This window comes from Cololabis saira, chromosome 14, assembly GCF_033807715.1.
Source record: "Cololabis saira isolate AMF1-May2022 chromosome 14, fColSai1.1, whole genome shotgun sequence".
In the NCBI taxonomy this organism is placed as follows: Eukaryota; Metazoa; Chordata; class Actinopteri; order Beloniformes; family Belonidae; genus Cololabis; species Cololabis saira.
In genome coordinates, this window is record NC_084600.1 from 45,265,826 (window position 1) to 45,288,398 (window position 22,573).

The window sequence follows — 22,573 nt, forward strand, 5'->3', positions numbered from 1 at the left end:
GAATGATCTGCTGGATTATGGTGATGTGTTGTACATGAATGATCTGCTGGATTATGGTGATGTGTTGATGATCTGCTGGATTATGGTGATGTGTTGATGATCTGCTGGATTATGGTGATGTGTTGATGATCTGCTGGATTACGGTGATGTGTTGATGATCTGCTGGATTATGGTGATGTGTTGATGAATGATCTGCTGGATTACGGTGATGTGTTGATGATCTGCTGGATTATGGTGATGTGTTGTACATGAATGATCTGCTGGATTACGGTGATGTGTTGATGATCTGCTGGATTATGGTGATGTGTTGATGAATGATCTGCTGGATTACGGTGATGTGTTGATGATCTGCTGGATTATGGTGATGTGTTGTACATGAATAATCGGCTGGATTATGGTGTTGTGTTGTATATGAATGATCTGGATTACGGTGATGTATTAATGATCTGCTGGATTATGGTGATGTGTTGTACATGAAGCATCAGTGTCTGCGGTCGCTTCAAACTCTATCATTGTGCCTACAGATTTGTTTCTGGCTGTAAACATCTTACTCACCACTTGAACTCGTAGGCCAAATCCACTCTGCCATCTTTATACGTACGAAGGCGTTTGCATTGGTTGCGTATTATTTATAAAACCGTTCCCTGATTGGTCTCTGCTACCTATGTTCATATCTCCATAGAAGCCAAAGCCATTACGACCTGCGCTCCCATGATGCTTTGCACTTCATTGTTCCGCGTGTTCGCACTGAGCTGGAAAAAGAGCTTTTAAATTCCCCCTTTGCTTGGAAAACCTTTCAGAAAGACTTAAACTGACGGAGCTGAAATGTTTCTTGACGGAGGGACTAGAGCGTGGAAGCTTTAGTGTCTCTGTACCTGATGGTAGTTCTGTCTCCTAAACATCTTTATATGATTGATGTGATTATGTACTGGTAACTGGCTGTGACTCCTAAACATCTGCACTTTATAAGATGTGGTTTTATCATTTTACTGCTACTTTGTCTTTTAACCTTGTGATTTTATTAGTTTTGACGTGCTGCTCCTTCCTGGCCAGGTCACCCTGGTGAAGGAGATCCTTGATTTGACAATTTGTTGGTTTTAAACCATTTGGAGATTTTTTTCCATTTCCTCATTAACAACTTTCATAATTACATTAGGATTTCTGTTTGAGTAAAACAAACTAGTATCATCAGCAAATAAAATGTTAGATAGCTAATCTGATACGTTGGGCAAATCATTAATATATAACTCACAGCTGACGACTGTTAGTGTTAGCGTGGGCGGGGCTTGAATGTTAGTGTGGGCGTGGCTTAGATGTTAGGGTGGGCGTGGCTTGGGTGGGTGTGGCTTGTGGAGGCCTTTCAGCTCAGTAAGGGGAATGGATGAGCTGAGCTTGGTGGACGTGAGCAGCTCCTGACATCCATCCATGCTAAAGCTGTCAGCAGCTAGGCTAAGCTAGAGCCTGTATCTGGTCCTGATCTCCAGAAATCCCTGGTAGCCTGATGAGCTGATGAGTTTACTGACGCCACCTGCTGCAGCAGGTGACGCCGCTACGCCGGGTCCAGATGGCCGTGGGGGGGTTAGCTTATCTCCTTAAACCTCTAACCGCTAATTCAGACGCCACTGTCCACCCTGTCGTTGGCCGGTGCTGAAAACAGGGTGGACTAGAGCTGAGGGGGGGTGTAGCTCCTATAATGTAATAACTTCACCAATAATGTAATAAAATATCCTGACGGATATTGTGATAACATTTTTACCAATAATGTAATACCTTATTATTTTATTTGGAATTTATTACATTTGCAGGTGGGTCTTTTTTTTCCAAAACTGATAATGTAATACTTGACAAATAATGTAATTTATATGTTCATTTTCAGTCCGGAGTTCTAAGTATCTAAGAATGTTTTATACGCTGGATTTGAAACACCAGAATGAATATTGGGTTAAATTGCAGACTTTGAGTTCCATGTAATAAATTACCAATTCTGTGCAAAATTTGGTGACTTTTGGGGCAAAAAGTCCCTCATTTCATCGGAAAAATAAAAATTAAAAACAAGGGAAAAAAAATAAATAAAAAATATCATCAATATATATATATATTGATATATTGATGGTTACCATCAACCCCCACTCAGTAAACCCACCGTAACCAAGGTAACCATCAACCCCCCCCTCAGTAACCCTCCTTGCAGACTTTAGCCAGGTCAGCAGTTCTGGGGCCTCATTTATCTACAGATTAAACTCCAAACTTGTGATAAGATTGAGTTTCCACCAGAGAAGCTAAACCCCCCCCAGACGTGTTGATGTTCCTGGTCCTGGCTCCTGGTCAGGAGGAGGCCCCGCCCCCGTCCATAGGCCCCGCCCCCATGCTCAGGCCCCGCCCCTCAGATCTTTCAGCACTGCAAAAACTCAAAATCTTACCAGGAATATTGGTCTTATTTCCAGTTAAAATGTCTAATTTTTAGTCAAAAAATCTCATTACACTTAAAAAAAGAGTCAGTACCAGAAAAATAACTTGTTATTTGACAATTTTCACCTGTTTCAAGTAAATTTTCACTTGAAATAAGTAGAAAAATCTGCCAGTGGAACAAGATTTATCTTCTTATTACAAGCAAAAAAATCTTGTTCCACTGGCAGATTTTTCTACTTATTTTAAGTGAAAATCTACTTGAAACAGGTGAAAATTGTTGTTTTTTCCAGTTATAAGTCTTGTTTTAATTGTAATGAGATTTTCTTGACTAAAAATGAGACATTTTAACTAGAAATAAGACAAATATTCTTGTTAAGATTGTGAGTTTTTGCAGTGTGGGCTCCTTCTGCATCATTAGTCCAGAGAAAGGGGGGACTGAAATACCGGCCTGGGAACTGGCGCTGAAAAGGCCCATGATGCATCGCTGCACAATTACCCCCTGAACAAAGAAACCCCCCCCTTAAACCCCCATTAAAAGAAACACCCCCCCTAAACCCCCAGAATGGTTTAATCAGCTCAGGCTGCAGCTTCACAGATGGAGCTTCAGGTCCTCACTAGGCCTGTGTTGATTCTCATATTCATTCCTAAAAATCCATTCGTATGTCTAAAGATCGATTTTCATTCATCATTACAACTTTTGGTATTTTTTTGTTTTTGCCCAAAAAAGAAATGTTTTGTTGGAAACGAAGGGCATTTGTTTGTGACATTTTTGTGAAGATTAGCCTTTTTGAGGATGATAATTTGAAGGACAGAAAGTTGAATGCTTGAGAAGAAAAAAAATCTGTTATCAACTAGGCCTGTGTTGAAAAAAAAACGATTTTCCGATTCTAAATCGATTCTCAGATTAATTCCTAAAAATCGATTCATATGTCTAAAGATCGATTTTTTTTTTTTTTTTTTTTTTTTTCCATCATTACAACTTTTGGTATTTTTTTGTTTTTGCCCAAAAAAGAAATGTTTTGTTGGAAACGAAAATAACTAGTGCCATGTTTTTGCCTTTAAATCTGTTTAAAAGATATGAAAACATTAAAGTTTTCAGTTATAATTGCATAAGTGTCTATGTCTTTGCTTTATATACTTTCTTGGAGTTACATTTGCATAAAACGCTAAAAAAACAAACTCTCCAAATTCTCCCTGGGAGCTGATTGGTCCTTACAGCATCATTAGCTGCAATACTTGCTGTTGAATCTCAATATAATACTAGTAGTAATATGTTGCAGAACTACAGTCATATAATTCATGCAACAGCTGAAAAAACAGTTTTATTAACACTAACCCAAATCAATATCGGATCAAAGCGTGATAATCGATTCTGAATCTTAAGAATCGGAATCTGAATTCGACCAACAAATAATATTTGTGCTTTGGCGTAATGTAATTTACTGAAGAAAATCAGTGCATTATTATAACCGTCCCTCGTCTTTTACCAACGGTTCTAGGTGTTTTTTTTATTTTGCTTGTATGTTTGGAATACTTTGTATATACATTGTATATACATTATGAGTACTCTGTTCATTCTCTAGTGGATACATAAACTTTCTGTGGATTTCATGGTAAATGGTGGAGGAAATTAGCATTGTTGGTGTCGTCATGAATTGTCCATCTTCTGCTGTGTTTTGTTTTTTCTGTTTTATTTTTTTTTCTGTTTTATTAGGGCCAGATTTTATCTGTAGCAATTGTTGTATTTATTTTTTTTTTGTTTACCATTTTTTTTTTTCCAACGAAATGAGGGTCTTTTTTCCCCTAAACGTTCCCCAAAAGTCACCAAATTCTGCACCAAGCCAGGCCTGGTGAAAAATTTGATATTTAATGGCTCAACGGCGCCCCCTAGAAAACTTTGTGCCTCAAGCCCCACAATACGGTTTGACGTACATGCACGAAAATCGGTACACACCTGTATCATGTCACAACTTAAAGAAAAGTCTCTTGGCGCCATGGCCCAAACCCAACAGGAAGTCGGCCATTTTCATAAGCTTGTAATTTTGGCACAATTTATGCCATTTCTTCAGCAATTAATACGGCCCGAACCGTAACGTGCACCTAGGTGTGTTATAGATCAAAATGTGCGTCTCCATCCTGCAACATTACTTTTCTCAGTCAAAAGCGTTACCGTGGCGACGATATTTGCCAAAAAGCGTGCGCCCCCTTTCATCTGATTGGTTTGAACTTTTGAATGGTTTGATACTGAGCTTACTCACTCATTTTAAAGAATATCTGAATAAAATTGATTGTCAGAATCTGCCGGGTTCTGTGTTTCTCAAGATCTTTTTGTTTTTCTGGTACGAGCTACGGTTTTCTCACAAATCAGAGTTATTTGAGACCTTGTCAGAAGCCAAAATCTGGGTTTTTCTCACAACCAAACCGGAAGGTTCTGAAGTCGAGGTTCTTGTTTCAATGGCAACCGGAAGTCACTGCTGACTGATTGACTGAGCCAGAACTGGTCACATGACTCAGTCACTAAAGCCTTCATGTACTTTAACCTGTAAAATGGAGACGCCTCAAAGAATTCTGGGAAATCTGACCCCTGACCTTTGACCTTAGCCGACCCCCAGTCCTGCAGCCTCTATAACTTATATGCTATATATATATATATATATATATATATATATATATATATATATATATATATATATATATATATCATGTCATCGGACTCGGTATTGAGTCCTTGACCTTCATTGGCATCATTTAGCCCCGCCCCTTCTTCTGATTGGTTGATATTTGATACACCCTATTTTTTGGCATAACTTTTACATGGTTTGATAAAGTCGTGGGTGGTGTCATCATACTTAGTTTTGAGTCCTTCACCTTTATTGTTGAAAAATGCAGCAATGTACACAAATGGGCAGCAGCCCGCCGTGGCACTCTCGAAATTTCTGCGAGGAAATTTTTCTAGTTAATGTTGTTATAGTTCTTATTTTTTGTTGTGTTTTATTTTCATTTCCTTTTTTGTTTTCTTTAATATAAGAGGTGGTGCTGAGGGTTTAATTCTTTCCTTGTGGTTGTTTCAGGCTGCTGCAGCGTCTCCGTGGTGCTGAGAACCAGCGACGAGTCGCCCTGGACGGACGAGTTCGACAGTAAGGAACATTAATCCATCGAACCTGCAGCCCTGAAGCCGAGCTTCTCACCAGACGTGTGTTTGCTCTGCAGACGTCTTTATTCTTTATTTATGTATTTATTTTGTCTTTATCTGCAGACGTGGAGTTGACGTGTCTCATCGAGTCCATCTCCACCAAAACCCCCCGGATCGAGTGGAAGAAGCTGACGAGAGACGGACCGAGCTACGTCTTCTTCGACGGAAAGATCTCAGGTACGACGGCGACGTCTCAGTCAGGAGTTCTCTGCTGCCGCTCCACTTTCATTTGATTTTGATTGGATTTTTATCTGTGTCAAACATGCACAAGCATAAAACCAGGCAGGTGGAAGCACTAACGGGATGACCAGGGGGGGTGGGCGCAGGCAGGTGGAAGCAGCACGCATCTCCTGAAGCTCCGGCCTGCAAACATGCACAAAAGAGAAAAAAGGGGGGCCGGCACAAGAAACTACAGGAACGATGGACAAAAATGATAGCTATGAGATATTTATAATAAATAAAAATGGTAATGGAGAAGAGAGGAAGGGAAGAGGAGAGGAGAAGAAGGGTGAGAGGCACCGCCCAGCGGATCATGTCGGTGCCCCCCTGCAGCATAAGCCTATAGCAGCATATCTACCACCAAGCTATATTTGAGACTAACTATTTCTTGAGCTTCTTGAGTTAAGGCCGAAATATGGTTCTGCGTCAAAACTGCGCCGTGCCTACGGCGTGTGGTTTTCGTGCACGCAGACCACACGCCGTCACTGACGTCACCTCCCGAAAATTGTAACTACGCGTCGAGCGACGCAGACCACACTCAGACGGAGAGGGCTGTGATTGGTTCGCTTGGGAGCAACGCCTTTCCGGTTTCCAGTTTGAAGCAGCCGTGAACTTTCAGCCTCTTTTCTTCGTTTATGTGTGATTTTTTTTTATTTTGGTTTTTTGCACAATAGTGGTCCTTATCTCTTTGATTCACTGTGACTGGAAAAAGTTGGATAAACCATTCAGAAAAAGATCGCGTTGGTGTGACGCAGAAGCTTAATTCAGCCTTTAAGCTGTTTAAAATTACGATTCCCTCCTAAACTGTATGTTCCCCCTCTAACCACGGCCGTTATCTGGATGTTGCCTGGTGACCATTGATCCCAGACTTTACCCTGATCCCTCCAGGTAAACATTGATCCCAGACTTTACCCTGATCCCTCCAGGTAAACATTGATCCCAGACTTTACCCTGATCCCTCCAGGTAAACATTGATCCCAGACTTTAACCTTATCTAGGGCTGGGCGATTTTGGACAAAAAATAAAATCCAGATTTTTTTTTTCTGAAAACCCGATTTTCGATTTCGATTTTTTTGGTAAAACTACAAAAGACAATGGAATAAATTGTTTCGAATATTTTATCTTTATTTTTAAAGAAAAATAGCAAACAAATGTCCCTATTGGGAATGAAGTGCAATTGAAAGATCCTGTAAATCCTCCTTGAGTTTAGTAAAGTGACAACATTTACAAAGACGACCAGACGAGCTCTGTCTGTAATGCAGCTGCAGAAAAGGAACATCCATTTTCCCATTTTCCTTTTTTTAACATCGTCTTGATTAATAAATCCGATTTAGATTTAAAATCGATTAATCGCACAGCCCTACCCTGATCCCTCCAGGTAAACATTGATCCCAGACTTTACCCTGATCCCTCCAGGTAAACACTGATCCCAGACTTTACCCTGATCCCTCCAGGTAAACATTGATCCCAGACTTTACCCTGATCCCTCCAGGTAAACATTGATCCCACACTTTACCCTGATCCCTCCAGGTAAACACTGATCCCAGACTTTACCCTGATCCCTCCAGGTAAACATTGATCCCAGACTTTACCCTGATCCCTCCAGGTAAACATTGATCCCAGACTTTACCCTGATCCCTCCAGGTAAACATTGATCCCAGACTTTACCCTGATCCCTCCAGGTAAACATTGATCCCAGACTTTACCCTGATCCCTCCAGGTAAACATTGATCCCAGACTTTACCCTGATCCCTCCAGGTAAACATTGATCCCAGACTTTACCCTGATCCCTCCAGGTGACCTGGAGCAGCGAGCCGTCATCAGGGACCCGGCCACACTCTTCATCACCAACGCCACGCGCTCCGACACGGCGCGCTACCGCTGCGAGGTGACGGCGGCCGACGACCTCAAGTCCTTTGACGAGATCGTCATCGACCTGGTGGTGAGAGGTAATCAGTCTGATTGATCACCTACCAGTGGATGCTATGGAACCATTACGGCCCAGAAACCAGTCGTAATCGTGCCCTCCAAGGCCTGACATTGTTAGCGCGCCGCAGGGCGGATGCTGTAAACTGAAACCGGCCCTTTGGCACGCGAGGATGTTGTGACCCGAACTGCAGGCGTGAGCGGCTAAAAGAGGAAACTCCGAGCATCTGCTCCGAACCGCCGGCTAAAGAAAGCAGCGCTGCGTGTTCTGGTGGCATTTTCTGGCACCGACCAAAACCCGTGTTCTTACGTGCTTAACGTTCTTACGTGTTCTTAACTTTTATATGTATCTGTTCAAGAGATGTTTCTTTACTAACTATTTGAATCCTTTTATGTTAATAGTTTAGAGAGTTTGGGAAGTGTGTTCCATTTAGACGAAGCTTCTTTTACCATCTTTATTTTTGTCAGTAAAGTTTCCTCTGAGAGCACGTCTTCTGCTGTTACTAGGATTTTCTGAACTGCAACATAATCTTTTGTATAGAACTTGCAGGGTTTTTGATATGGACACATTACTTACAAATATTAATAACGAATAAAGTAATCTTTTCTTACCATTAACCAGCTGAGAAAATTCCCTGCATTTTAAATACATTTGTTCTGGAATCCCAACCCAGGACCAAGCGATCTGCTCTATGATAATGAAATAGAGTTTAGGGGGTAGGATTTAATACGTTTTTACTTCTTCCTGCTCCTTTTCGAGCATCTTAATTATGATGGATGCATGTTTCTATTTATTTTTTTTTTTTTCTTATTTACATTTATTTATTATTGATTATTATTGCTTTGTTTTGTTTTGTTTTCACTACCGTTCCATGTTTGTGTTTCCAGTGAAGCCGGTGGCTCCAAAGTGCAGCGTTCCCAAGTCGGTGCCGTTCGGGAAATCAGCGGAACTTCGATGTTTGGAGGAGGAAGGATTTCCCAAGTCCCAGTACACATGGTTAGTTAGTTAGTTAGTTAGTTAGTTAGTTAGTTAGTTAGTTAGTTAGTTAGTTAGTTAGTTAGTTAGTTAGTTAGTTAGTTAGTTAGTTAGTTAGTTAGTTAGTTAGTTAGTTAGTTAGTTAGTTAGTTAGTTAGTTAGTTAATCTTTGTTTCGGTCAATTATAAGCATGAAAATCAAAAACCTAGATAATAAACCTTTACAGGTTTTTCTTTGGTCAATATGGTGATTATTTTGACCGAAAAGGGCTTGAAGCATAAAGCTGAACTTGCACATTTTAACTAATTTAGATCAAGTTTTAGTAATGACTCTTGTTTTAAGTATAATGAGATTTTTTTACTAAAATGAGACATTTTAACTAGAAATAAGACAAATATTCTTGTTAAGATTTATAGTTTTTGCAGTGTAATGTTTGTTTGTTCTAATGTGATGTTATTGATCAGGTTCAAGGACCGGGAGGAAGTCCCCGACGACCCGAGGGCCAACCCGCGGTTCCTGAACGCCTCGTACTCGCTGAGCGCCGACACCGGGACGCTGGTCAGTAAACGCAGCATTAGGGTTTCCACCTTTCAGAAATAGAAATAAGGGACGCCCCGATTTCAGCAGCTCAGGCGACAAAAAAAGGGACATCCCCAAAACTTCTAAACAGCATAGAAATGTATTTATTTTATATGAAAAAACAAAATTCTTTGATTTAAAGTTTACAGTGCTTTAATAGCATTGAACTTTCATGACTGTACAAACAGACAACCATGTAGCAACTGAATTAGCCTCCTATGCTACGTACGTCCACATCAGCCCAGGTGTATAATATTGCTACAGGTGAAGAATATGGTGTAAAAGTTAATTTATTTCAATATTTCAATGCAGAGAAAGAATTTCCCCATTGTGGGATTACTAAGGGAATTTTTTTATTTATTTATTTATTTATTTATTATTAAAAGGTGAAACTAATAATATAACATAGTCTCATTACATGCAAAGCAAGATATTTTAAGCCTTTATTTGTTATAATTTTGATGATTGAATTGTTTATTGATTTCATAATATAGAGATTTTTTATTTGGGGTTTTCATAAACTGTGAGCCATACTCATCAAAATTATAACCAGAGGGGGGGGGGCTGCAGGCAGGTGGAAGCAGCAGCAGGATGACCAGGGCGCAGGCCAGAACGCAGCTCCCGAGGCTCCGGCCTGCAAACATGCACAAAAGAGAAAAAAGGGGGCCGGCACAAGAGACTACAGGAACGATGGACAAAAACGATAGCTATGAGATATTTATAATAAATCAAAATGGTAATGGAGAAGAGAGGAAGGGAAGAGGAGAGGAGAAGAAGGGTGAGAGGCTCCGCCCAGTGGATCATGTCGGTGCCCCCTGCAGCATAGGCCTATAGCAGCATATCTACCACAAAGCTATATTTGAGACTAACTATTATAGCAGGGGTGGCCAACCCTGGTCCTCGAGTGCCACACTCCTGCATGTTTTAGATGTTACCCTGCTTGAGCAGACCTGATTCTAATTAATGGTCCTAATTAGCTTGTCATCAAGGTCTGCACAATTCTGTTGATGACACAGGTTTCATGGTGTGTTGAAGCTGGGTAACATCTAAAACATGCAGGAGTGTGGCTCTCGAGGACCAGGGTTGGCCACCCCTGTAGTATAGTCTTGTTCTATAGCTGCAACTATGACTACTGACTCTAACACACTAGAGTTTACACTACCTAGAGATTTACCAACACCAGCTAGAGGTTTACTAAACACTAACTATAGGCTTTACTAAACAGAAAGGTTTTAAGTTTAGTTTTAAAGGTGGAGGTGGTGTCAGCCTCCCTAACCCAGATTGGAAGTTGGTTCCATAGTAATGGTGCCTGATAGCAGAACGCCCGCCCTCCAAATCTACATTTAGATACTCTAGGAACTACGAGTAAACCTGCACCCTGGGAGCGGAGAGCTCTGCCAGGAACATAAGGCTCTATCAGGTCTTGTAAATAATGCAGAGCTAAGCCGTTTTGGGTAATAAAGTAATACAATTTTTAATTGGATTCTGAATTTTACGGGTAGCCGATGGAGCGACGTTAACACTGGAGAGACATGGTCTATCTATCTATCTATCTATTTATCTATCTATCTATCTATCTATCTATCTATCTATCTATCTATCTATCTATCTATCTATCTATCTATCTATCTATCTATCTATCTATCTATCTATCTATCTATCTATCTATCTATCTATCTATCTATCTATCTATCTATCTATCTATCTATCTATCTATCTATCTATCTATCTATCTGTCTGTCTGTCTGTCTGTCTGTCTGTCTGTCTGTCTGTCTGTCTGTCTGTCTGTCTATCTATCTATCTATCTATCTATCTGTCTATCTATTATAACAAATAAAGGCTTGAAATATCTCACTTTGAATGTAGTGTGAAATAATATATGTGTTTCACCTTTAGTTGAATTTACTACGAATGAAGTTTTTCAATATATTAAAATTTTCCGACCTTCACCTGTAGATTATGACATCAATGAATAAGAGCATAATATATATCCGTATTGGTTCAAAACGGAACGCAGGTTTTAATTCCCAATTACGTAACGATTCAGTATTTCAAGGGACGGGTGGCGACGCTATGTGCAGCAGGAGCGGCCGGTCGGGGCGGGGCAGAGGTGGCCCGGTGCCCGGGGCGCGGGCATTTATTTTGGGGCGACAGTTGATGGTGCAAGATGCTGCCGGAGCTCCAGGAAGAATGTGCTCTCCTCGTCTGCACATTCCTCAAATCTGGCCAGCGTTGCAGCTAGAGTTGCCAACTCCCTGAAAAATAAATAAGGGACGCCTCATTGGTGCCTTCACCTCCCTAGGGGGGGGGGTTATTTTAGCCCCTTTTTTGTGAGTGGAACGATTTTTTAACTATTTGACTCAAACCTGAATTGAATTAGATGCATATTTTTGAATGTCATTTTGAATCACAATGACAAACTACTATCCAGCAATTCACTTTAATACAAAATAATAAAATGAACTGAATAAAATAAGTACCTGTCCTGCTTAACTTAATAATAATAATGGACTCAAAACCGAGTCAGATGACACCACCCTCGACTCTTTATGTCCAACCATTCAAAAGTTTATGGCAGAAAGTAGGAACTATCAAATATCGACCAATCAGAAGAAGGGGCGGCACTAATTTGCACCAATTATATCGTCTATCGTCGCCACGGTAACGCTTTTGAAAGAGAAAAGTAATGTGTGTCGTCGCAGGATGGAGACGCACATTTTGATGTATAACACACCTGGATGCACGTTACGGTTCGGGCAAAGAAGCCGAAGAGATGGCATAAATTGCGGCAAAATTACACAATTAATTCAAAATGGCCGACTTCCTGTTGGGTTTGGGCCATGGCTCCAAGAGACTTTTCTTTAATTTGCGACATGATACAGGTGTGTACTGATTTTCATGCGTGTACATAAAACCGTATTGTGGGGCTTGAGGCACAAAGTTTTCTAGGGGGCGCTGTTGAGCCGTTAGGCCACGCCCATTAATGCAAAGCATTAAATATCACATTTATCACCAGGTCTGGGTTGATGCAAAATTTGGTGACTTTTGGGGCACGTTTAGGGGGGAAAAAGGCCCTCATTTCGTCGGAAGAAAAACGAGAAAAACAATTCCTACAGATACAATAGGGCCTTCGCACTGTCAGTGCTCGGGCCCTAATTAGGAGAGTGGATGCCTAAGACATTTTCAAGGCAAGGCAAGTTTATTTGTGTAGCACAATTCAACACAAGGTCATTCAAAGTGCTTTACATCAACATTAAAAGCAGAGTACTCTCCTTTCAGAGCCTGGCAGAGTTTTTCATAGCAGCCTCTGGTTTCAGGTGGAAGGGATTTTATAAAAACACAGACGCTGTTGGCTGTAGTTTGTCAGAGCAGCTTTACTTTTTCTCTGGATGATGCATGAGACAAATCCCGGAGGCCACGCTGAACCTCGCAGAGATAATTCTCAATGTTTGACCCTGGATTATGCGGTCAAAGTGTTCACTGTCTCTGGCCGGGGAGTCGAGGTAACGGAGAGAGACGTGACTGGCCAGGATCGTCTGGTTCACCAGAACATTGCTGGTACAGATCTCTGTACCAAGAAGAATAATTAGTTCTCCTATGATGTGGAACAGGAAGGTCAAGGTGGGTTTAAACCACTTGACACAAGCTTTTGTCCAGCAGTGAAAGGTTTGGACGACTCACAGCCTTCAGGTTTCGACTCTCACTGTTTTGGACTCAGTACTTCGTCTCAAACGCACATAGCCGTCGGCCTGAGGGTGAACGGGTGAACACTTTGAGTTGCCACGGTTACGCCGTTAAACGCAGTTGCTGGCCAGCTCTCTGCGCTGCGATTAACCCCAATCTTCAGATAAAACTAGTTTGTTGAGGAAAAAATATTAACTCTATTTGTAACTGCAGAAGAAATAAATAATCCCACGAGGAAAGAGAGGAAAGAGAGTAATACAAAACATGTACTGTATGTTGTACATTTATAGTAATTTATTGAAACACATGGCGAGTCAAACATTTACCAAAGCAGCTGCCAAACACTCCTAAACGAGGTAGCCGAAGACGTGGGTTGTGCAGTAAATCCTCTGATCTCACCTGTCTCCTCTGGTTCCACCTGTCTCCTCTGGTTCCACCTGTCTCCTCTGGTTCCACCTGTCTCCTCTGGTTCCACCTGTCTCCTCTGATCTCACCTGTCTCCTCTGATCTCACCTGTCTCTTCTGATCTCACCTGTCTCCTCTGATCTCACCTGTCTCCTCTGATCTCACCTGTCTCCTCTGGTTCCACCTGTGCAGAAGTTCCTGGCCGTGAGGAAGGAGGATGCAGGCGACTACTTCTGCCGAGCCAAGAACGACGCCGGCTACGCCGAGTGTTCCGCGCAGAAGATGGAAGTCTGTGAGTGTGACCTGTGTGACCTTGAGAGGACGCGTGTCCTGCACTGGTGTCTGACGTGTCGTCTCTCGAGAGGACGCGTGTCCTGGTGTCTGACGTGGGCGTGTCCTGCGCTGGTGTCTGACGTGTCCTCTCGTCCTCAGACGACATCGACGTGGTGGGCATCGTGCTGGGCGTCCTGGTTGTCCTGGTCGTCCTGCTCTGCGTCTCCGTCGGCGTCTGCTGCGCCTACAAGCAGGGCTACTTCAGCGTGGAGAAGACGACGGGGAACAAGTAAGAGACGGGACGCAGACGTTTCCTGTCTGAGCGACGAAAACTACTGTCTATACCAGGGCTCGGCAACCCACGGCTCTTTAGCGCCGCCCTAGTGGCTCCTGGAGCTTTTTCTAAAATGTTTGACCTTTTTTTCCTTTTTTTTTCCTTTTTTCTGTTTTTTCTTTTTTTCTTCTTCCTTTTCTTTTTTCTTTTTTTCCTTTTTTCTTCCTTTTTCCTTTTTAATCTCTACATTTCAACTTTTTTCTGAAGATTGTACTTCAACATTAATCTTGACATTTTGACTTCCCCTTCTCCCCCCAGTTCTAACTAATATAGAAACATGCAGCATGTGTTTCTTCATTCTAATTCTGATACAAAACTTTTCATTTTTTGCGGCTCCAGACATACCGTATTGGCCCGAATATAAGACGGTGTTTTTTACATTGAAATAAGTCTGAAAAAGTGGGGCTCGTCTTACATTCGGGGTCTAGACGTTATACCCATTCACACCACTAGATGGCGCCAGATATCTTTAAAGCGAATGTTGAACTTAACTCCCCAGGACAAAGGAACCCCTGTCACAAAGAATAAAAATAAAAAATAGTATAAGAAAAAAAGAGAAGAAAATAAGAGAAGAGATAACAGAAAGTGGAGAAACGTAGCGACAATCTGGAGAAAAGAGGGTGGAAGATCGGCAGGTGAACCGGCAGCTGAGGAGAAGTTAGGATACAAACTTCAACATGATGATTTCAATTAGGCAAAATAACAGGCTTTTTCTCTCCAATATATTGTTATAATCATTTGTTTCAGATGTACCTTAATTATTTTCTGTATAAAAATTGAATTTGGTGTTCAAGTCTTTCTTCAAACTTGAGTCTTGAAAAAAAGGGGGTCGTCTTATAATCGGGACAATACGGTATTTGTTTTTTGTGTTTTTGGTCCAATATGGATCTAAAACATTTTGGGTTGCTGATCCCTGGGTTAGCGTCTCACTAATGTCTCACTAATGTCTCACTCGTGTCTCACTAATGTCTCACTAGCGTCTCACTAATGTCTCACTAATGTCTCACTCGTGTCTCACTAATGTCTCACTAGCGTCTCACTAATGTCTCACTAATGTCTCACTAATGTCTCACTAATGTCTCACTAGTGTCTCACTCGTGTCTCACTAGCGTCTCACTAATGTCTCACTAATGTCTCACTAATGTCTCACTAATGTCTCACTCGTGTCTCACTAATGTCTCACTAATGTCTCACTAATGTCTCACTAATGTCTCACTAATGTCTCACTAATGTCTCACTAGCGTCTCACTAATGTCTCACTAATGTCTCACTCGTGTCTCACTAATGTCTCACTAGCGTCTCACTAATGTCTCACTAATGTCTCACTAATGTCTCACTAATGTCTCACTAGTGTCTCACTCGTGTCTCACTAGCGTCTCACTAATGTCTCACTAATGTCTCACTAATGTCTCACTAATGTCTCACTCGTGTCTCACTAATGTCTCACTAATGTCTCACTAATGTCTCACTAATGTCTCACTAATGTCTCACTAGTGTCTCACTCGTGTCTCACTAGCGTCTCACTAATGTCTCACTAATGTCTCACTAATGTCTCACTAATGTCTCACTAATGTCTCACTAATGTCTCACTAATGTCTCACTAATGTCTCACTAATGTCTCACTAATGTCTCACTAGCGTCTCACTAATGTCTCACTAATGTCTCACTAATGTCTCACTAATGTCTCACTCGTGTCTCACTCGTGTCTCCAGCTACAAGGTTCCAGCCAAGGGGGACGGCCTGGACTACGTCAGGACGGACGATGAGGTTAGTATTCCTGCTAAATCAACCCTAGATCAGTTTGGTGAATGTTGATCAGCCCGGAGCCGGGGACGGGGTCCGGTCTCCTCGGGGTCTGGTCTTCTCGGAGTCGGGTTGTTTGGGAATGCAGCCCAAAGCGGGTGCTAAACTCCATCTAATGCTAAATACCGGCACGAGATCGATAAGTACCTTAAGGGAAAGTTGAAAAGAACTTTGAAGAGAGAGTTCAAGCGGGCGTGAAACCGTTAAGAGGTAAACGTTTGGGGTCTGAGCCGTCTCCGCCCGGGGGATTCACCTCGGCGGGTCAGGGACGGTGCTTGTGTTGTCAGCGGTAGATATCGTCCCTCCTCTCCAGAGTTTTGCTGCACATCATTTGCATTTTGCATTTGTTTTCATTGCTTTCATTTACCTGGAAATACTTCCACACTGCTGACATAACTCCTCGCTGCCGCCTTGCAGTCAACTGCAGTCAACTGCAGTCAACTGCTGTAAACTACTATAAACTGCGCGCTTCCCTAAAGTGGTATCGGTGGAAAGTTTATGAGTACGAGTAGTTATGCCCGATATCGGACCGATACCCTATCCCTAATTAAAACCAAACAACATCAATTGAATGGATTTGAAGGTTACGATGGAGTCTGAAAGTCTTATGTGTGGGGGGAGGGAGTTCCATAGTCTGGGTGCCGAGCAGCTGAAGGCTCGGGCACGCACGGTGCCCCATGTTGCCCCATGATGCCCCTTTGGTGCCCCATGGTTCCCCATGGGGCACCATGGGGCACGATGGGACACGATGGGGCACCAAAGGGGCATCATGGGGCAACATGGGGCACCGAAGGGGCATCATGGTGCCCCATCGTGCCCCATCGTGCCCCATGGTGCTGAGGTGTGATGTGGGGATAGTAAGTAGTCGGTAGATGGTAATTAGCCTCGGTAGTCGTCGCTAGGTCAGGTATAGAAAGTGTTGATACCGCGCTGGCAGAGACGTAACATTAGACACTCTGACTGGCTCATTCGGCGTATTTCGTCCACATCACGGCCGTTGATCCGGTTCTGAAGTAGTTCCTGGTTTTGCTGAGAACCAGCCGGTACCGCCCGTCTAACCTGTGAACTCTTCTCTCCACAGGGGGATTTCCGACACAAGTCATCGTTTGTGATCTGACCGGGTCGGAGGGCGACGGGGAGCTGACGGAGGACGAGACCCGCGGGTTCGACCGGAACCGTTGGAACTGTCAGAATCCGTCGGAACAGTTGGAATCCGTCAGAATCCGTCGGAGCCGCCGGTTTCTGCTCGGAGCTCGACTCAAATCCAGCAACTGAAACTCAGCTCGACTGAAATCCAACTACTCAGATTTGCCAAAGGTGACCGGAGCTTGAAGGAGGATCAGGGGTCAAAGGTCAGGGGTCAAATGTCACGGTTGGGGTCAAAGGTCAGAACAACAGTATGTAAAATAAGACTAATTTGCTCAAAGGGACTGAAGACCATTTCACTTTTCACTCCGGATCAGATTATTTGCTAAATTATGGTTTTTCCGTCACCGTTTTTTCTTTACTTTACCAGTTTTTGCATGTTTTTAAAAGCCCTCGCTGAAGCGGAACAGGAAACTCTGCTCCTCCGGGGACGAAGGACGACGTTTCCTACGACGTTTCCTACGACGTTTCCTACGACGTTTCCTACGACGTTTCCTCCTCTTCATCACCATCACCACTTTCTTCTGTCAAAGCATTTGTTTTTTCTTTTTCATTTGTATAAGTTTTTTTTTTCTACTGTTGAGATTTTGCCAGACTATTTTTGATGGAATATGTTTTAAAATGCCTAGAGATAAATGTTTACTTTTTTAAACATTTGTAAAATACTAACTTTTGTAGAGTAACAGATGAACCAAGCTAACCGCGTTAGCGTTGTTGTTGTAGTTGGCACCGACTCGTCCGCTGAACGATGGCGAACTCGGACTTTAGTCGGAAATCATTTACATATTGTTGCCCCAATGGTTTTAACCCCAATATTGTTACCGCCGAGTCTCATGCTTTTCTTGCTAAATCTACGCTAGTAGACTACTACCGCAACTACCACTGTTATGGTAGTTTTTCAGTGATAAATACAGCGATTGTTCAGTATTCAACTAAAACCAGAGGAAAGACGACAGGAAGACGAGGTACGTTAATATTTACAAGGGAAAACTCTTTATGTTAATAATGTAACAGCTGAACGGAGTTATAATAGTTACAGTTAAAGGTACCTGTTCTCCGTTCAGTCCGTTAGTCCCGGTCCTTTCAGTCCCGGTTCGTTAGTCCCGGTTCGTCTCCAGCGGATCTCAGTGCCAACTGCAACACAATTGTGATGTAATAAGGACTTTGGTTTGGAAATGAATGTTTTTGTTGTTGTTTTTTCTGCAACCACGCCGAACGGTACCACCCTATGGTACCACCAGCGGTACTGGTCCGGTACTACCCTACGGTACTACCCGGTACTACCCGGTACCACCAGCGGTACTGCCCTACGGTACCGGTACCAGTAGGGGTCAGTGGTCGTGACTGTAAATAGATTGTGTTTGTTTTAACTCCAGATCATGTAAAGTGACAGATGGAACCAGAATCGAGGCTGATATGAAACTCTGTCCACGTGAGAGACTGAGGCAGGTAACATTCCAGAACCGGGTCTGACCCGGGTCAGAACCGGGTCTGACCCAGGTCAGAACCACCCGGGTCCGGTTTGGAATGTTACCTGGTTCTGGTCGTGGAAGAGACGACATGCCTCACGTTTGCTCATCATATCCTGGTGGAGGTTCCTGGAGCAGGGTACCAGGGTACCAGGGTACCAGGGTACCAGGGTACTAGGGGCAGGAGGTGGTGTATGTATATATGTATATATATATGTGTATATATATATATATATATACACATATATATATATATATATATATATATATATATATATATATATATATATATATATATATATATATATATATATGTGTATATATATATATGTGTATATATATATATATATATATATATATATATATATATATATATGTATATATATATACATATATATATATATATATAAACTACGGCTGTTGGGGTAGTTTTTCAGTGATAAATAAAGCGATTGTGGTGGTGGAGGTTCCGGGGTACCAGGGGCAGATGGAGGTTTTCCTCTTAAGTGCCTTAAGCGCCTCGTTCAGGTTCCTGGGGCTAAATAAATATTTCAGAGGGGAAGATTTTTCTTTTATTGTGCACTTTGAGAAAAAGGTCGAAATGTCGAGATTAATGTTGAAATACAATTTCAAGAAAAAAATCGAAAATTCGCCTTTTATCTCAACATTTCAACTTTTTTCTCAACATTTTAACTTTATTCACGAAATTTTGACTTTTTTCTCAACATTTCGACTTTTTTCTCAAAGTGCATAATGAAAAAAAAATCTTCCTCCTCTAAAATATTATTTTTATTTTTCTCCTGCCTGGTCCCAACACTCTTCCGTAGGGGTGGCCCGCAAATGTGTAGCCCTGCCCCCCCAGGTTCCTGCCCCCCCAGGTTTTACCCCCAGGTTCCTGCCCCCCCAGGTTCCTGCCCCCCCCAGGTTTTACCCCCAGGTTCCTGCCCCCCCAGGTTCCTGCCCCCCCAGGTTCCTGCCCCCCCCAGGTTTTACCCCCAGGTTCCTGCCCCCCCAGGTTACTGCCCCCCCCAGGTTCCTGCCCCCCCAGGTTACTGCCCCCCCCAGCTTCCTGCCCCCCCAGGTTTTACCCCCAGGTTCCTGCCCCCCCAGGTTCCTGCCCCCCCCAGGTTTTACCTCCAGGGGTTTTTTTTCCCGTCAACAAACGTGGCGTTTGAGAGGAATGATGTCACTGCAAATGTTCCGGTTTTCCCTACTTTACATATCTGTGTATTTGTACATAGATTTAAAGCTGTAGTACATGTTGAAGTAGAACTTTTAAATACTAGTGCCTATATATATATATATATATATATATATATATATATATATATATATATATATATATATAGTTGGACATATTTTTGCTAAAGACACAAAGTTCAGGCAAACCGAACCCGAGACCCCGAACCCTCAAAGAAGTTCCTCCTGCCCTCCGCCGCCGCTGAGCTGCTTTTATTTTGAAACCCGGCCGCTGCTCAGAGATGAATGCAGTGCTTTTATTTTGAAACCCGGCCACTCCTCACAGATGAATGCAAAGAGCGGCAGTGCTTTTATTTTGAAACCCGGCCACTCCTCACAGATGAATGCAAAGAGGGGCAGTGCTTTTATTTTGAAATCCGGCCGCTCCTCACAGATGAATGCGGTGCTTTTATTATTTTATTCGGGTTCGGTTCTGCCTGCTCTGGTCCTGGTTCTGGTTCTGGTCCTGGTTCTGTTTTATAGCCACTATTGTGATGAATAAACTCACTTCTTATTGGATGAAACTGGTGTGGTTTATTTGTTGCTGTGACGTCACAACTTTGGTGTCAAAGTTTCTGCTGGTTTTAAATGTCATTTTCCATAATTGCTTCTTCATGAGAATATTATTAATAATTGATGTTAATTATTCCCGAGGTGAAGCAGAGACCTATGGAAGCCCATTTCAGTAAAAGTTAAAGTAAAAGAAAATAATAAGATGAAATCTTAGCCTTAAAAGTAAAAATATCCCCAAGTAAGTCATAATTATGAGATAAAAAGTCTAGATAGAAAGTCGAAATTATGAGATAAAAACTTTATTCAAAAATATACAAACTCTCAAAGAGAATAATGGACAAATACCAATTTAAATTCAAGAATGAAGTCGAAATTTGCCTTTTTTCTCAAAGTGCATAATGAAAAAAAAATCTCTCTCCTCTAAAATATTATTTTTATTTTTCTCCTGCCTGGCCTAAAACTCTTCCGTACAAATCTGCCTTCAGGCCTAAAAAATAAAGGTTGGTCTCCGTTCGGGAGAAACATTTTGATTTATTGCTTTTCTTGGACATTAAAGTCTCACATCTGTATCTTAACTGTTACTTAACTGGAGGAGCAGATGAATGCAGTTACGTTTATGTCCACTAGAGGGCAAATAAATGCATTTAAATGCAGTAACTTATATACTACTGGTTAAGGCTGATTTATGGTTCCGCGTTAAATCAACGCAGAGCCTACGGCGTAAAGTACGCGATGACACGCACCGTACGGAGCGCGTTGCCGCGTACCTTACGGCGTACCCTACGGCTTAGACTCTGCGTCGATTTAACGCAGAACCATAATTCAGGCTTTAGTGTACGTCACTCATCTCCGTCCAGCCAGCGCGCAGTTACCTGCACCAGCAAGACGCTGCTGCACCATTAACAAAGCAGTAACAATGGATATTCGTAAGTGGTTCAAGCAAAACCAAGCCATTAAATTAGAAGACGGTGGTCATGAATCATGGACTCAATCTCAAATTGACAACCAGCCGGATGAGTCGTCCGGCTGCTCACTCCTGCCCGAGCCGCTGCCGCCGCATCCCCGCCTCCCTTCACCCCATGACCCAGAGCAGGCGCCCGGCCCCGGCCCACCCGACGACCTAGGTATGGAGGAGCCACTTCAGGTGCGTTTACAGAAGTATCCATCATCATTTTTTGGAGGATTAAAGCGTTCCTTTTGCAGCTCATGGTTTGATAACAGAGAGTGGCTAGAATATTCCTGCAAAAATGATTCAGTATTTTGCTACGCGTGTAGAAAGTTTGGATTTGGCCATAGTAAAAGAGATGCCTTCACCACAACTGGCTACAACAACTGGCGCCATGCTCTTGTCCGCGATAAGGGACTGGCAAGGCATGCAGCAAGCAGAGGACAAATGACATCAGTGGCGTTGTGGCAGGATAGGATCGGAAGAGAAGGGACTAAGACTGAGGTGTCCACGCTTGTGAATGAAGACCAGCTTGAGAGAAACCGTACTTATGTGTCATCTATTGTGGACATCATTCAATTCCTGGCTGTAAACCAGCTCCCTTTCCGTGGTCTGTTGAGGCTTTGGATACAAGAGGTGAGACAAGTGGTGGTCTTTTTTAAGCCATGATGGATTACACACTTAAAAAGGACAAGGAGTTTAAGAAGATTTTTGATACCATCCCTGCCAATGCTACATACACATCAAATCATATACAAAATGAAATAATTGAACTAATGAGCAAAATCATAACTGAGGAAATTGTAAATGAAATTGGAGATGTTTGGTACACATTAAAAGTGGACGGCACCAAAGACCCCACAGGATGTGAAAATATCTCAATAGTGCTTTGCTTTGTGGATAAAAATAACAGTGCGAAAGAGAGACTTATTTCAATGCCAACCAGTAAACACTGTGATGCTAAGTCTCTAACTCAACTCGTTTTGTCACAGTTGGAAGATACTGGATTAAATACAGGGAAGATTCTAAGCCAGTGCTACGATGAGGCAAGTGTCATGTCAGGTGTACATGGAGGAATGCAGAAACTCAGAAGGAAAAACTACAGAGGGAGGTGCCTTATGTGCACTGTTTTAATCACCAGCTTCACCTGGTGGTAGTGAATGCCATGCCATCTGATAATGCATTGGAGAACTTCTTTGGTGTATGTAACTCTCTCTACAAGTTATTAAGGAAACCTACAGTAGCTGCAGTCTACACAGGAGAGAAGTTGAAGCGGCTGCTTGAGCAACGGTGGACTGGCCATCTGGCCACAGTGAAAGTGATCATGAACAGCTGTGACGACATTGTCCACCTTCTACAGGAAATTGAAGGCATCCTGACCATTGGAGCAGATGAGCGAATTGAAGCCACATGGCTTTTGAAGGCCATTACCGAGCCCGGTTTTCTGTTCATTGCCTGT

At 42.5% G+C, this 22,573-nt stretch overlaps 1 protein-coding gene across 1 annotated transcript in view; it reads left to right on the forward strand.

Annotated features, from left to right (window-relative positions):
- Nucleotides 1–18,574, forward strand: part of LOC133460129 (junctional adhesion molecule 3B-like) — a 51,622-nt gene extending 33,048 nt beyond the window's left edge. Inside the window, exons 2-10 of the mRNA XM_061740676.1 lie at nucleotides 5,481–5,546; nucleotides 5,666–5,779; nucleotides 7,618–7,770; nucleotides 8,636–8,744; nucleotides 9,188–9,281; nucleotides 13,584–13,683; nucleotides 13,824–13,953; nucleotides 15,711–15,765; nucleotides 16,883–18,574. Coding sequence (XP_061596660.1) covers nucleotides 5,481–5,546; nucleotides 5,666–5,779; nucleotides 7,618–7,770; nucleotides 8,636–8,744; nucleotides 9,188–9,281; nucleotides 13,584–13,683; nucleotides 13,824–13,953; nucleotides 15,711–15,765; nucleotides 16,883–16,918 — 857 coding nt within the window. The 3' untranslated portion in view covers nucleotides 16,919–18,574. The remainder of the gene's footprint in view (nucleotides 1–5,480; nucleotides 5,547–5,665; nucleotides 5,780–7,617; nucleotides 7,771–8,635; nucleotides 8,745–9,187; nucleotides 9,282–13,583; nucleotides 13,684–13,823; nucleotides 13,954–15,710; nucleotides 15,766–16,882) is intronic.
- The last annotated feature ends 3,999 nt before the right edge of the window (nucleotides 18,575–22,573 follow it).